General features: G+C 38.4%; 1 protein-coding gene across 17 annotated transcripts in view; it reads right to left on the minus strand.

The window, feature by feature from the left end:
• USH2A (usherin) overlaps window positions 1-16,710 on the minus strand; it is a 1,013,951-nt gene that overhangs the window by 927,490 nt on the left and 69,751 nt on the right. For 7 of the 17 annotated variants that reach the window (XM_055581875.1, XM_055581867.1, XM_055581860.1 and 4 more), the window contains 2 exons: window positions 8,680-10,925; window positions 2,765-3,454 (listed from right to left, as the gene is read on the minus strand). In XM_055581875.1, the coding sequence (XP_055437850.1) occupies window positions 2,765-3,249 (485 nt within the window). In that variant the 5' untranslated portion in view covers window positions 3,250-3,454; window positions 8,680-10,925. The remainder of the gene's footprint in view (window positions 1-2,764; window positions 3,455-8,679; window positions 10,926-16,710) is intronic. The other 10 variants (XM_055581862.1, XM_055581858.1, XM_055581868.1 and 7 more) reach the window with 3 other exon arrangements.

Here is a 16,710-nt window from a genome sequence, read left to right on the forward strand (position 1 = left end):
TCTATATTCTCTACTGATTTATGTTTAGTATAAGTGATTTTATTTTATACTAATTATATCATTGCATGCGCCTTAGCCACTCTGTACCCACTAAGAAAAAACAGATATGAACTTGAGCCCATTTCCAATTACATTTCAATCTAGCAGTTCAACTTTTGCAGAAGAGATAAGAATCTCCTAAGGAGATTAGTCCCCCAAACCTGCTATTTAAAGAGAAATATCATGAACATTAAGCACAAATATCTCCTCCAAGTAACTAACTATTAAAGATGCTCATCAGCCTGCATCTCACAGCCAAGAACTCAAGGAGGTGGTATATCCCAAGTTGGAGAAGATCATCAAGTCCCAGAGGAGTCTGGGCTCCTTCCTTCACCCATTTGCCTCTTACTCAGCTCAGACATCTCCAAGATAATGTCTGATCCTAGAACCCAACCTTCTCAAGGTTCTTAAGAGGCCTTCCTTGCTGCTCACTTATTGTGCTGCTTTGGAAATAACACCCATCCATCTGTCTTCCTATTCAATCATGAGTTGTCTAACAATAGCAGCACAGCCTGGTATATAGTAGATCCTCCCCCAGCCCCAAAAAATGATGAGTTAGTGATCTGAGTATGAAGAATCAAAGAGGCAAAGGTAAGATTGGGCCAACCCAGAACTATTGCTAAATATGTTTTTAAAACTTTCCTTAAAGGACACATTTTTCTCACAAATCATTCCTCCTCTCTTGCATTCTTTCTGAGAGTTGAGAGGTGATGATATGATCTTAGAATACTTAACAGTTACTATTTCACTCTCACTTTTTTACTCTATTTTGCACATATATGTGGTGATCAAGTTATGAAAAATATATTTTATATTGGGCAAATAGGTTTAGTTGACATACAGATTTTATATAAAGCAGAGATATGATTATATGAAAATTCTATTGTGATTCAACTCTATAGTAGGTGGATATTTCTCAGTCACTGGAATTAAAGTTTCTCTCTATTCCTCACTTCTGTGTCTTAAACAATCCAAGAAGAGATTGCCTCCATTCGTTTTTCTTGAGTTTAAAATCTACAAGTTAGAATTTGACCACTACTCAAGAATGTATTTGCCAAATGCAGGCTTATTTCCCCAAGCTTACTGAAAATGCATTTCTTAATATGTTATTGATTATCTTCCTTGCTATTTTGTTTGCTTGTAAACACACTTGCTTTGGTAGATAATGAATGTGAGAGGAAGGCAGGTAGCAAAATATTTAGGAACTGGATTTATTTTGCTCCTGGATAAACAATAATTGGATAATCCATGTTTTGTTTGTTTTACTTATCTAGTACAAACACCGCGAAATTCCCCAATTCCCACAGGTATTTTAGTTTTGAGAATGGAAACGACCTTGATGCTTGGAACTCTCAAAACCGTAAACCATGTGCTACTGCCTCTATAAATGTTCCTCTGTCTTATTTATACAAAATGATACCAATAAAAGATGAATTTTGTAGAGACATATCCCCTGGAAAAATTTAGAAAAAATAACTTCATCCTAGCCATATTTGTCAAGAGACAATATTTTAAGACTCTTTGGACATTAGTTACATAAACTAAGTAAGTTGGATTTACTGACATTTCAAACAGTAAGAAAACAGGGTTTTCTTTTAGGGTACATACAGAAACAGAGGTAATGGTTTGAGATGATTTTCACTCCAAATAAAACAAAATTAAAAAACGCCAACTTTCACTTGGCAAATTAAAACTAAACATCATAGATATTTAAGTCTTATTTGCTTATGAGATTATAAGACTTTTCTGGTTTGTTTCATGAGTTTTTAGATACTTGGCCAACATCCTCATACAAAGAAAACATCACAAGAGGAAGAGCCAGAAGCTCTATGGGAAGAAGAAAGATAAGCAAAAAAAAAAAAAAAAAAAAAGTCTCAAAACTGTCTTATTTATTCTCATTTCCAGATTGGCTCTAAACACTTAAGGAAAACACTGGATATCAGTTTTAGAAACTATTACAGAATGAAAATAAGGTGATTATTAAAAATAACCAAAAATTGTTAATGAAGCCCCCCACCAAACTCACCAAAGGCATTTCTGATGGGGTCAATGGCATTAAATTTTGAGAATCTTTTATGCTTTTCTATATATTTCCTAATGGATGAAAACACCAGGAAGCAAAGGGCCGAAAGCAATCTCTTTTCAGACATGAGGTGTCATTCATTTGTTCAACTCATTATTGAACATCTTTCATAATGAGTTAAACAAACATCTCTTCCTAGGAAAATAAGAATGCAGAAACAGTGCCCAGCACTCAGAGAGTTCACTGTCTAATGACAATTGTATACTCTAGTAAAGGCAAGTTGCTTATACAAACCTAGACCAAGACCTTGAAAGTATACATTATTTGTATTACTAGTCCCCATGGCTTACAACTCACAATGAGCCTGGCTGAGCCTCTGAAAACAAGACTAAAGGTTTAGCTAAACTACTGGGGGGGAAAAAAATGAGGCAAGTACAAATATTTCTGCCTGCCATGAAATTATTTTAACATACTCTTGAGGGTTCACTTCATTCATGGAAAGGGGAAAGCACTTTGAATTTAGGGAAAAAAAATATTTGGTCAAATGAAGTTGACCAGAAAAGCCTCATGTAGGAGTTGGTCTTCAGTTAGCCTAAATTCCAAAGTGCCTTCATTTCCAGGTTGGAATTCAAGTTGCAATACCCTTGACGCTAACTGATTTTGCAGGACCCTAGGAAAACTTACACTCCCTCTGCTACTTACATTACACCTCCTTGCTCAAGTTTCAACCACACAGCTAGAGTAAATGATGCCGCCAGCCTGGGAGCAGGAGGAGAAGCAAAGCAACTCTGGTGATTTCCAAAAATGAAACTTGCAGAATGGTTATGGGAGTTGGGACTCAGGTCACGCTGGTCTTTAATGATGCAACCCCTGAGGCCTGCTGATAAGAGGTTGGTGTAGGTGGGGGGCGATGATCGGTAAGGGCAATCCTGAACACAGAGCCTCTGAGGACAGACCCGAAGGCCCTCGGGTGTGGCAGAGCTCTGACAGAAAGTGCTTTGGGATGGGATTCCACACGTCGCTTGGGTTGGCACCACCGAAACCTTCTTGAAAGCTGCTACGTTCTCCAGCCTTGGGAACAGGCCCTGAGAGTCAGCCCATGAGATGGAAGCAAAGTAGGCAAACAGCCATGTTTCAGGGACGGGAAACAAGAGGCCGAAGCCCAGAGAAAGAGCCAGGCAATTCATGTTGACTCAAAAGCATTCTCCTCTGATTCAGGCGTTCCTAAATAAGTTGGAAGGCCGAGGGCGCTGGCCAGCAGCACTTTATTGCGGGGTGCTTTAAGTAACGTTGAGATAAATCCATTTTCGGGAAACTGCAGACGTGGTTTCACACGGGGGTAACACCAGAGGCTTCCGTGGTGATGGCGAAGACATGAGTAGCAGCTGGTGTCTGGGAATCAAAAGTAGAGTGTCAAGAAAAATCTGCTGTGTCTTTAAAACTTTAGGTGCAGTCTAAGCATGAGGATTCTGAGTCCCTAAGAAACATTATTAAACTTCTTAAAAACATTCTTTAGTACACTCTTTATAGCAAAACACTCATTGGTACCTATCTTCATTGGGCGAATCAAGCACTGGAAAAAGTCCACAGGACAGCCAGTTTGATACACACATATGCACGTATATTTTATTAATATATTTCCCCACACAGCAATTTCGGATTGCTACTCCACCTCAGGGAATTAGCAGCATCCACTCTCCTTCACAAGATAAAGAACTGTATAGATTTCCTTTACACACACACGGGAGGCAGTTAACGCAGAGCCAACCTGCAGATGTCCCGAATAAAGCTGGCAAAGCACTTTGGGCCTTCCCCCCTCATCCCAGCATGTGCGGCAACTTTAAGCTCACGGTAAAGCTGATTAGAAACCCAACACCATCTGTCCATCCTATGCCTTAGTATTTAGCAAATGTTTGCGTGTTTCCTCATATGACTATTTGTAGGTTACATATGGACCCCTAATACTGTGTTAGTAATTGTATTGATAAATAAGTTGAGTTACCATTTCTTTATTGCATTTCAACCAGGCCCCTTAGTGTGACAAATGGCTCTTCCCAGGACTGCTGTCCCTGGTTGCCTGGCAACACTACGATAACCCCCAGAAAGTCTCAGCAAATAGGCCGCAGCAGCAGGACAACTGCAAGGAAGACTTGGGTGCCCAAGTCAGGGATTCTGCACGGCAAACGCTTGGTTACCTGAAACGCAGAGCGCAGTCTGCTGGCTGGCCCGCCTGGAACTGAACTCTCCAAGACTTCAGCAAGTGCCTCAAGCAGTGGGAGGGACAAGGATGCAGCCAGGCATGCATAATTTTAAAGTAGCAGTGTACCTTATCCTCTAATCCCTTTTTTGCCCCTCCCCTTTCCCCCACTTTTATGCACCTCAATCCTTTTAGCCATGTCATCAAAATGATCGGCCACTATCAGACAGTAGCATAAGAATTCCTAGTGCTCTTTTTTCTGAGCGACAAATGTACTGATGCTCTAAAAGCTTGTTGCATTCATAAAGTTTCTGTTGCCCATTCAATGGTCACCGTGTTCTTCACCCCAGAACACCCTCTTCTAAATGTATGAACAGCATCTGATGTGATTTCTAAATGGTGCATTTGAAGGGTCAGAAATTTTAATTAAACTACAGAAGCAATAGGACTGCTGACTTTGTAGCTGCTTGATTAGATATGAATATGTGTGTTTTTATGAATGCACGGTTGATGTCAATTCTATGTAGTTTTATTACATCCAAAACTCTCTTCAACCATCTGAGGTATCTCATCCTAAATGAGAAACAGCCTAAAGCAACTACTACCCCTCCATTGTCTTAAAAATGGAAAGCTCATTTGGGAAACAACTAGCCAATCGCACTTTTATTTTCTATAAGCTATCATATTTAGAGAAATGTGAAAGAAATGGTTGTATGGCATTCCTTGTTAGTAAGGCAGCAAGAGACAAATTCAAAGTACCATCTTTTAAATTTCCCTTCCGAGAGACTTAAACACAACTCATTTAAATATCAGCTTTACCAATCAGAACTAGGTGCTTCCAGAGGAAATCTTTACCTTTTGTCCAATTATCCTATTCTCTGTATTGTTGATTAGTATAATCTTTCAAGGGCAAATTTTGAATCAAAAAACAAATGTTACTATAAAATCCACTAACATGTAAGAACTTCTGAAAACCTGGGAAAATGTTTGGAAATAAAGGACACAGTGATGTAGACAAATGGATTATTCACACCTCAACAAAACATGCAACCAATGTTTGTTTTAGAACATGTTATTCAATGGCTAGTTTCTCTTTGTGCCTTATGAATCCACGGATTAACTAATTTTTAATTGTGGTACTTCAGGGTGCATTTTTTGGGTCACTGTTCAGGGGATGAGAAATCATCTACCACATAACAACTGATGTTTTGTAGTAGGAAGTCATGACTCAATTTAGATGATCTAAGATTAGTGACTCTGCTCCACATTCAGAAACTCTGCCTGTGATTTGCAAAGACAGACAGTGGGTTGACATATCCCTCAACTTCTGCAATTCAGTACGATCAATCTGAAGACACATCTGGTGACTGATTTGGGTACCAGCAGTCTTACCACCACTAGACAGGACTTAGAGATACAGGAAAAAAGCAAAAGCAAGAGTGGCAGAAGGAAAGTTTAGTTAAATACAAAGAACTATGTGCTATTATTTTCTCATATTTTTGTGGATCCACTGGGTAGTTCTGCTCTGAACTAGCGTGGCTGGGGCTGGATACTCTGATTTGGCCTTACTCTGTCATCTAGCAGTTGGTTTGACACTCATGAAGAGTCTAACCTAAGCTCGTTCTGATAGTAGCCAGAAAATGCCCAGCAACATAAGCTGAGAGACCCTAATGTACAAGTACTATTCAGGCATTTGCTTGTATCACATTTGTTAATGTTCCACTGACAGAGGAAGTCACATGACCAAGCCCAGATTCAAGGGCTATGAAACTGACTCCACTCTTCAAAGAACAGTCACATTGCAAGGGGGCACACATAACAGATTGGAAAGAACCTGAGACGATTTTGTAATCTACCACAGAGAGTTGAAAGCAATTTCTTTTTCTAATGGTCAAGACATCTTAGAATCAGCATTTCCTTCTTTTGAAAAAGTTCAAAAAATGATGTTTTAGTCAACTATTAGTAAAGTCATACTCATTATTATGGAAAAGTTCACTATAATAAACTTGGTTTTTCAAGCCCTTGAGGCTTAGGTCTTGAAGATGGGCAAAATCAAGGGATATCCTCGGGGGTTTTTAGCATTCATGGATTTTATATTAAAATTAACTAACTTACGGCATAACTAATCTAGAAAAAGAAAAATGGTGGATGTGTAAGTGATATGAGATCTGAAAACAGAGGGTCCAATGTAATTACAAAATAAGAAAATGTTGTAAACAATTTTATGAGAATTAAACTTGAGTTAAGAAAATTGAATAAGTTCCTTAAAATATTCCAACTTAGACTGAGTCAAGAAGAAACGGTTGGAAACAGCACGTTCCATCAACTGCAGAACAGACAGATTATGGTATATATTCACACACTGGAAGGTGAACGCAGAATGAAAGAAAAGTGAACTACTGCTACAAGAAACAACACAGAAAATCTCACAGACCTGATCATGAGTGAAATGAGGTGAACACCCCAAGAACACACTAGAATGATTCCATTCATATGAAGTCAAAGAGAGTCAAAGCTAATCTGCGGTGAAAGAAGTCAACATGATGCTCTCTTTAAAACAGAGGAAGAAATGGGAAAGGATTCAAGGAAGCCAGCAGAAGGGCTGGAAATGTCTTCATCTTAATACAGGTGGTGGTTACACAGATGGGTACAGTTTTTGAAGTTCATCAAGTATTACAGTTAAGATTTGTGCTCTTTGTGCAAATTCTGCTTCAATAAAAAATGAATAAAGTTTTGCTTTTATTTTTTAACATGAAGAGTTCTATTACAGTCTATAGTTAAATTTCTTCCCATAAGGAAAACAATAGGCTCAGGCAGTTGTGCAAATCAGTTATGCCACACATATGGGAAACTATAATTCCAGTTTTTACAAACATTCTTACCATTGAAATAAGAATATTTCCCAATTTATTGTATGAGGTAGCTATAACCAAAAGAGAATGTGTGTGAGAAAGACAGAAGGCGGGGAGTGAGAGAAGGAGGGAGAATATAAAACAGACAGGAGAATATGAGAAGGAAAAATTAAAGACCAGTCACACTCATATACATAATACAAAAAAATTCTGAATAAAGCATAAGCAAACTGAATTCAGAAATATTTAAAAAGAATAAATCTTCTGACAAAGTTGGGTTTATTCCAGAATTGTAAAATTGGTTTGAATGTTAAAATATATATTAATTCACCATTAAAATAGTTTAAAAATTCATGTTATTTATTGAGGACCAAAATCCTTTATGAATTTATTTCTTTAGGACCAAAATTCTTCATAAAAGAAGAAAACTTCTATAACTTGATAGTTCATGTACAAAAACATCATAAATAATAAGTATGATAATTAGCACTTTTGTTAAGATCAGTAGAGAAGGAACACCTACTTATCACTGCTGCTAGTCAACATTCAACTAGCCAATGCATTAAAATAGGTAAAATATAAACTAAAGGATAAACACTGCAAATGATTATCAAATGTCATATATTTCAGTAGATAACAAAACCTAATGACAAATTTTGACCAGGATTCTAGAGAGAAGATGTAAATACGATTAATGCTATTCATCAATTTTGGAACTCTTCTCTCTAGGCACATACTACTTTTAACTCCTTGGAAATGGTCACATGACTTGCTTTTGCTGAGAAATATGAGCCACTGCCAGGAGGAAGCTGTAAGGACCAGTAAGCAATTGCTCTCTCCCTCCCACTTTGCCACATCCAGATAGCGGCTGCTCTGTCAACCTCTTGCCCTGGCTGGAAAGACACAGATCAGAGTTTGCTTGCCAGACACAAAGCATGTGTGAAAAATAAACCTTTATTGTTTAAAGGAATTTTTTGAAATTTTAGAGTTGTTACTACAGGATAATTTAGTTTAATACAAGTGATGCAAAATCAATAAGCAAAAATCAATTGCACTTCTCTATACCAGTTAGAGAATGAAATAAACAAATTAAAAAATACAACAAAAAGATGCTATCCATATTGTAGAGTACTTGGGAACAAATTTTAAAAATGCATTACTGCTATGAAAAAATCAAGTTTATTGATAACATTTAAGAAACTGAAAATAGAGATATTATGTTTTTAGATTCAAAGACTAACACAAGGATGACGTTTTCATATAGTCATCTATTAATCCAATGCAATTCCTATGAAAATCACAACAGAGTTATTCATGGAACTTGACAAGTTTATTTCAAAGCATATTAAAAAAGAGCAAATAATTGACAGTATTCAGGGCACTACAGACATAGAAGAAGGCGAGGGAGGGACTTTGCTAACAGACACCAAGATGTTCTTAGGGCCACGTAAATGAGGAGTGTGCAACCTTAGTGCAGAGATCGGTGGGGGGTTGGGGGAATCCAATAGAAACATCAAAAATCACAGGAAATGATTCACACATATGTATAGACATATGTATACACTTACTTTGTTCCTGTAGATCACTAAAAGGGCTTCTTTGGTGGCTCAGATAGTAAAGCATCAGCCTGCAATGCTTGCAGTGCAGGAGACTCCGGTTCAATCCCTGGGTCAGGAAGATCCCCTGGAGAAGACAATGGCCACCCAATCCAGTATTTTTGTCTGCAGAGCTCCACGGATGGAGCCTGGCGGGTTATAGTCTATGGGCTCGCAAAGAGTCAGACATGACTCAGCGACTAACACATCACTAAGAAAAGGATGAATTAGTTAGTAAATTTTGCAAGGAAAATTAATTCCCTGTATTGGAAAATACGGATAAAATGAGACTGGATCCCTACTTCTCACTATATACAAAAGTTACTTCCTGATAGATTGAGACTTAAATGTTAAGGAGCAAAACTTGAAAATTATTTGAAATTAAAGAAGATGCTTTAACCACCTTAAGATGGGAACATATTTCTTGAACTGGACACAAGTACAAAACATAAAAGATAAATAAATGAAATTATATTAAAATCAAGAACTTCTGTTCATCAAACGTCCCCACAAAGTGAAAACCTAAGCCACAACATGAGAGACATGTCACACAAATAAGGGGAAAAAGAATTAATACACAGAATGCTTAAGTGATTTCTGTGAATCCAGAGACAAATATTCCATTTCTTTATAGAAAAAAAGACAGATGATATAAACAAGGATTTCACAGAATGGCAAACATGAGGGACCAATAAACTTACAGAAAGCGTTGGACTATGTCAGTATTAGGGAAAAGCAAATTAAAATCACAATGAGATTTTATTTTACACATGCTACATCACACAAATTTTAAATTAGGACAATGCCAATTGTTATGGAGGACACGTATCAAAAGGAACTCTAAATATATAAAATTGATGCATATTTTTAAAAGTTGAAACTATGTATATCTTAGGAAACAGCATATTCACACTTATATACATTCATTAGAAAGCCTCAGCATTATGCACCAGGGAGCTTATTCTGTGTATTCACAGTAGATATTTCTGGTAATGCCTGAAAACTGGAAACAATTCAATGTTACAAAAAAATGTTTATAAAATGTTTATTCAAAAAATCAATAAGTCATTGACATTTTCCTATGATGACAAATTCTGCTATTTGTTGATCTTTTTCATATTTTTATTTATTCTGCCTTTTTGTTTCCCATGCTTTGTGGCTTTCTGTGATACAAGCTGACTGTTGACACAGTTATCTAACTAACTGTCCAACCACAGGTTACAATGGGCAAGCCCAATGCATTCATTGAGCATAATATTCTAATTCTGGCTTTTTTATCTTTTCAACAGTTCCTGGTAGATGAGAACTCCTAGCATCTGTCATTGCTGTTTTTTTTTTAATTACATCCTTGCCCTTTTTCATATTTGAAAATTCAGATGGCTAGTTCTTAGATAATTAAGATTATTTAAAGTCATAATAGTCATCACAGTAGGTGCCATATGTGAATGTCTCATATATAGCAGGGACTATGCACATGATTTATACACAACTGAGCATTTATACACACACACACACACACATAGCCATCATATCTTTACTATAACTCTAGGAGGTAAGTGTTCTTACTTCATTTCACAAATGTGGAAATTGAAGTGTGGAAGGGCTCATGCTGTTTGTTTTTGCCTCTTGAAAAATTAACATGTCCAACAGGAGAAGCATTCAATCTATGTTGGTTTTCTTTTTATTTCATGTTCTTTGTTTTTGAAAGAATTGAAAACACTAGCTATTATATAAAGACTGAATTAGTTTTGTCAATATAGAAACAATTTGTGCTTTCAAATTATAAAGAGTAAATGTCAAATACGAATCTATAAGTGCAATGTTTTTGACCAGTGTGTCCTACTTAGTGTGTAAGTTCAGTTCAGTCGCTCAGTCGTGTCCCACTCTTTGCGACCCCATGGACTGCAGCACGCCAGGCCTCCCTGTATCACCAACTCCTGGAGTTTACTCAAACTCACGTCCATCGAGTTGGTGATGCCATCCAACCATCTCATCCTCTGTCATCCCCTTCTCCTCCTGCCTTCCAATCTTTCCCAGCATCAGAGTCTTTTCCAATGAGTCTGTTCTTCGCATCAGGTGGCCAAGGTACTGGAGCTTCAGCCTCAGCATCAGTCCTTCCATTTAGTGTGTAAAGGCAGCACCAGTGCCCAGTGTGACAAGGACACAGGGGTATCAACCATGGACTGTGGCCTGGGCTGCGGTCCTGTCAACCTGAAGGACTAAACCAAGATTATAAATCAAACAGGGTGGCAGGCCAGGCTAGGGTGTGGCTGGCAAATTTAAAATTCAGAAAATGTACACGTAAGGAAGGTATGTGGTTGAGAGGCCAAGAGATCAAGAGAGATGTTGCAAGTTAATGACTGAGTTGTACCATAATTCCAAAAGGTGCATGCACCCCAATGCTTATTGCAGCACCATTTACAACAGCCAGGACACAGAAGCAACCTAAACAATGGAATATCACTCAGCCAGAAAAAGGAACAAAATTGTGAAATTTGTGAAGATGTGGATGGACCTAGAAACTGTCACACAAAGTCACAAAAAGAAAAACAAATATTATATCTTAATACACATATATGAAATCTGGCAAATGGCACAGATGGTCTTATTTGCAAAGCAGAAATAGAGACACAGACATAGAGAACAAGCGTATGGACAGCAAGGGGAGAAAGGTGGGATGAAATGGGAAATTGAGATTGACATATGTTAATATATACTATTGATACTATGTATACAATAGATAACTAATGAGAACCTACTGAATAGCACAGGGAACTCTACTCAATGCTCTGTGGTGACCCAAATGGGATGGAAATCCAAAAAAGAGGAGACATGTTATACATATAGCTGATTCACTTTGTTGTACAGTAGAAATTAACACAACATTGTAAAGCAACTATACTCCAATTAAAAAATGTTTAAAAAGTAAATGACTGAGCTGGTAAGTTGGTACAAGAGATGGATAGAGAGGACCATGGCTGTGATCATTAGCAGATTGCTCCTGAAACAGAGAACAGGTTGAGTCAAAAGCCAATCTGGAATTAGATATGGCCAGGCTCAAGTGGACCCAATCAGATGGATATGCCCTGACATATGTTTGAAGCAGATTTAACGAGGAGAGGAAAAACTGACTTTTTCCCTCTCCTCCACCCCATACATTTTCTCTCTTTTTTAAAATCACACAAGTAATATATGAACACTGTTTAAAAAAATTTTTTAAGCAATATGGAGAGACAAAATTGAAGACTTCATCTGCATCCCACCATCAACTCTTCATTATGCCTCTACTGTTAAAATTTGGACCATTTTCTACAAGCATAAAGTATGTATACTCTACACCAATCAGATTCAACATTGTGAAAAAGTTCAGCAAAATGCTTCCTATTCTTGAAAATTCCCACCTACTTTCTTTTGCAGTTTTCAGAACCAATACAGTCCCTTGCAATGCTTAAAATTCAGAGTCAATTAAATCGCCTTTTTTCCCCAAACAGGACTAAATCACATATTAATTCTAGGACAATGCCAATAATCCATTTAAGGGAACCCTCCTTCTTTGGAGTGAGTTAGAGTTTCACCCAGCGGCTCAATGAAAGTTGACTTCTTGGAATGGTTTGATCTTCAGGGCCAGACCTAGAATCCTCATACTGGAATATTTGCTTCCTAGAGAATGATAGACTGTCAGAGCCTCTCAGGGTCAAGAATAAAACAAGTCATGAGGAGATAACTCACATGACAGCACTACCCGTCCAAGTAGCCAGAGACCTGCCCTGAGGAATGTGAGCCCTGGACTTGGGAGACCACAATGGAAGACGTTTCATAATCAAAAGAAGCAGTCACTGAGAAGATGAGCAAAGAACCACGCCTTGCTGGTGATGCCAGCCCTATCCCCACAAGATGCAGAGAAGCTGTGGTGGGACGCAGTATATCTTGCTGCTACTGCTGCTAAGTCGCTTCAGTCGTGTCGGACTCTGTGCAACCCCAGAGACGGCAGCCCACCAGGCTCCTCCGTCCCTGGGATTCTCCAGGCAAGAACACTGGAATGGGTTGCCATTGCCTTCTCCAATGCATGAAAGTGAAAAGTGAAAGTGAAGTCACTCAGTTGTGTCCGACTCCTAGCAACCCCATGGACTGCAGCCCACCAGGCTCCTCCGTCCATAGGATTTTCCAGGCAAGAGTACTGGAGTGGGGTGCCACTGCCTTCTCCAAATATTAAAAAAAATAATAATAATAAGATTAAATGAATGGACCACACATCCATCATCACCTGAAGCACTGGGACAGGTAGGACCAGTTAGTGGGTAAGGATGCAAGTGGCAGACACAGCCTGGGTTGGAACCCTGGCTCCACCACCTGTATTCACTGTGTGTTCTTGGACAGGTTACGTAACCTTTTTTGCCTTCAACTTCCTTACCTGTAACATGGGAATGTCTTCTACCTCCTACCATTGTTGGCAAATTAAATGTAGAGAAAAAGTGAAAGCTGAAGTCGCTCAGTTGTGTCCCACTCTTTGCAACTCCATGGACTATATAGTCCATGGAATTCTCCAGGCCAGAATACTGGAGTGGGTTGTCATTCCCTTCTCTAGGGGATCTTCCCAACTCAGGGATCGAACCCAGGTCTCCACAATGCAGGCGGATTCTTTACCAGCTGAGCCATAAGGCAAGCCCTAGAAACAATAGACTGGGTTTTCACTGTTAGCTCTCCTTATATTTTTTTTTCAATTTATACCTACTGAATTCTTCTGTAATTGTACATCCAAAGACAGAGAATAAGCACATTTTTAGAAAATACTACCATAATTTTTCCTGTCATTAGTTTCTCACTTTTTTTAGATTATCTTTTGATCTTTATTAACAAACCTACAAATTGCACAGAGAAAATACTACTTCTAAAATAAAAGTGAACAAATGAGAATCCAGGCTTAAGTCACTTGATGGGCAAATGGCAAAACTCAGACTATCTGGATTAGACCCAGTAACCATCATTTTTTATTTTATTTTTTTACAAAGATTGAACTCAGAGGTTTTGTGAAAGGATGGGGTATTCAATTGTGCCTTGAGAGTTGACAGTTTTATAGACAGAGGAGAACACAATGAGCCTTTTAAGTGACAGGAACAGCATAAGTGAGGACATCTAGTTTAGAATAAGATTGTCCTACATTTATGAGACACGTATTTCCTGTAGAAATGTATAAATACAATTCAGAGCTCTAAAGTAGATTGTATCGGATTTCCAGATTTCTCTGAGAACGTTCAAAGCATTAACAAGGGTATTATAAATAACTTTGGGAGCCTTGGTTTTTTATTCTGTATCTAGGTCCTAGCTGTTCTCAATCTATTGCCTTGATCAAAATTGTTGAACACATGTTCTTATACTTCTTAAATTATGCAAACCCTCAGATGGCCCAGGAATCACATTTGTTTAAGGCATAAAAGCTTGGTGTGGGTATTTCAGGTTGCACCAAGACATGCAGGGAACTTGATACCACTGATAGCGTGTGGCAGGCCATCTAACCGCTGTCCATTCTTTCTCCTCAGGCTGGGCAAGGGCCCAGACTGAGCCTGGCAGGTGAATTTAAGAGTGACTTTTGAGAGCTGAGTCTGGCAGGGATATAACAGCAGCCAGGCAGTACGGGACAGGTAGCAGCAGGCCATTTAATGGCTGGTGAACAGGACAAATGGGTGGGTGTGGGTCTGAAAAAGAAAATGATACAACGTGGGGGAAGGACAGCAGGCAAGCAGAGCACAGGATGGAGCCCCAGCCAGCAGACGATCAGCAATAATTAAGGCTCAGGTTTCTGCAAAGCGCCACGCTCCTCAGGATGATGTGGGCCCCCCTTTTACCATGTGGGAAAGCCCTAGATTGCCTGAAACCCATGGGTGTGGAGTTTCAGTATGCTTTTGAGAAAGTGTCATTGTTTTGAGAGAGGAAACACGAAGACACAGCAGGATTCAGGGCACAGTTTACTAAGCAGAGAGGGTGGTATATCTGGTCTTAGAAACTCAACCCAGCTGAACAACCCCTAAAACATTCCCAAGAGTGGGGGAAAAAAATGTGCACTACATTTAGAGTGAAATGGAGGATGTAAAAGTTATGATGATGGGAAGAAAAAACATTTTGCTTAGGAGAAAAAGCCAACAGTATACGGTTGAAGGCTATTTTGTCTTAATTTAGGGGAAATAAAAGGGAATCCACTGGATCAGTAAACTTTTCCCAAAGGTCTCTCTAACTCTTCATGTAATTTACTTATGTGGTTTATTAATATAATGCTTAGAAGCCAAAGACTTTAAAGAGGAGAAGAGCAAGAGTTTGAAAAATGAAGAGGATGATAAAATTTGAGCAAAATACATTTGCAAAGCAGTTTCTAAAACATATCAAAACACCATCATTATCAGTAAAACTAAAACGGATAGTTTGAGAAACAAGACATTTTACTGAAATGGAAATTGCCTTTGAGGGAGGCGATGTGAGACTTAACTCTGATGGGACTCAATATTGTTAGGGTTTAAACCAAAACCCAGATCACCTGATGACCAGACCAGCATGATTTCTACCTCATTCTATACCCATGAATATATTTGATTACATTTTATTTGCATATATGTAAAATTACATATTGTACATATATGTAAAGTATGTACTTTCACACATATGCTAAATCAAATGGTCCAAGAAGAAAGGAATTAAGGATCATGAGTATGTGAGCAATCTGTCTGTAATAGTAACAATACTAACAATACTACAAATGCTAACTGAATTTACATTGTATTCATCATCATGTTGTAAAATACTATCTCATCTAACCTACACAAAACTCTCCAGCAATAATGAATACTATTTGAGATATCAGGATGCTGAGATATGGATACTAACTAATTTATTGCAGACGAACAATATTTAGAAAGAACTACGAGACTCAAATATACCTCCATTAAAGCTTTTACCAAATGCCACATTGTCATTTAAAGCAATGATATCAGAACATTTTAGTATTAAATGTTTTCTTATATTTTTTAAATGTATCCTTAAAGCAATTTGGGAATCACTGGTGGCTCAGTGGTTAAAAAAAAAAATATTCACCTGCAATTTAGGAGACCAGGAAACATGAGTTTGATCCCTGGGTCAGGAAGACTGCCTAGAGAAGGAAATGGCAGCCCACTCCAGTATTCTTGCCTGGGAAATCTCATGGACAGAGAAGCCTGGCAGGCAATAGTTCATAGGGTTACAAGAGTTGAATATGACTTAGGGACTAAACCACCACCACAAAAGCAATTTAAGTGATACTGAGCATCTTCAGTCTATCAGGCACTGTGCTACGTTAACTGATATACAGATATCAATTTTAAGACAATTCTTGAAATTAAGAATTGGCCTTTTGCTTTTAAAAAAATTAAAGATCTTATTTTAGGTGACAATATAAAGTCTTTAGTTTGAGATTGACAGAAGCAGCCCCTTTAGCCTACTACCCTCCTCTGTCCATGGGATTTTCCAGGCAAGAGTACTGGAGTGGGTTGCCATTTCCTTCTCCAGAGGATCTTCCTGACCCAGGGATCGAACCCAGGTCTCCTGCACTGTAGGCAGACGCTTTACCATCTGAGCCACCAGGGAAGTCCAATAGTATGTTCAAACGCCATCAATTCTATTGTTCAAGAACCATGTTAACAAAGCACATTCAGAAGGATCATCAGAGAAAAATCCTTGAAAATGGGGGAAAAAATGAGAAGTAAAGCATAATTTTGATAAGTACTTGATAAGATTGAAGTTACTGGCAGTAAGGGAGTCACTTCGTGTAGGAGCAAATAAATCAACTACAATTTTAACCTAAAGTACCACTATCAGATCAGATCAGATCAGATCAGTCGCTCAGTCGTGTCCGACTCTTTGCAACCCCATGAATCGCAGCACACCAGGCCTCCCTGTCCATCACCAACTCCCGGAGTTCACCCAGACTCACGTCCATCGAGTCAGTGATGCCATCCAGCTATCTCATCCTCTGTCATCCCC

Source organism: Bubalus kerabau, chromosome 5 (genome assembly GCF_029407905.1).
Source record: "Bubalus kerabau isolate K-KA32 ecotype Philippines breed swamp buffalo chromosome 5, PCC_UOA_SB_1v2, whole genome shotgun sequence".
Taxonomy (NCBI): Eukaryota; Metazoa; Chordata; class Mammalia; order Artiodactyla; family Bovidae; genus Bubalus; species Bubalus kerabau.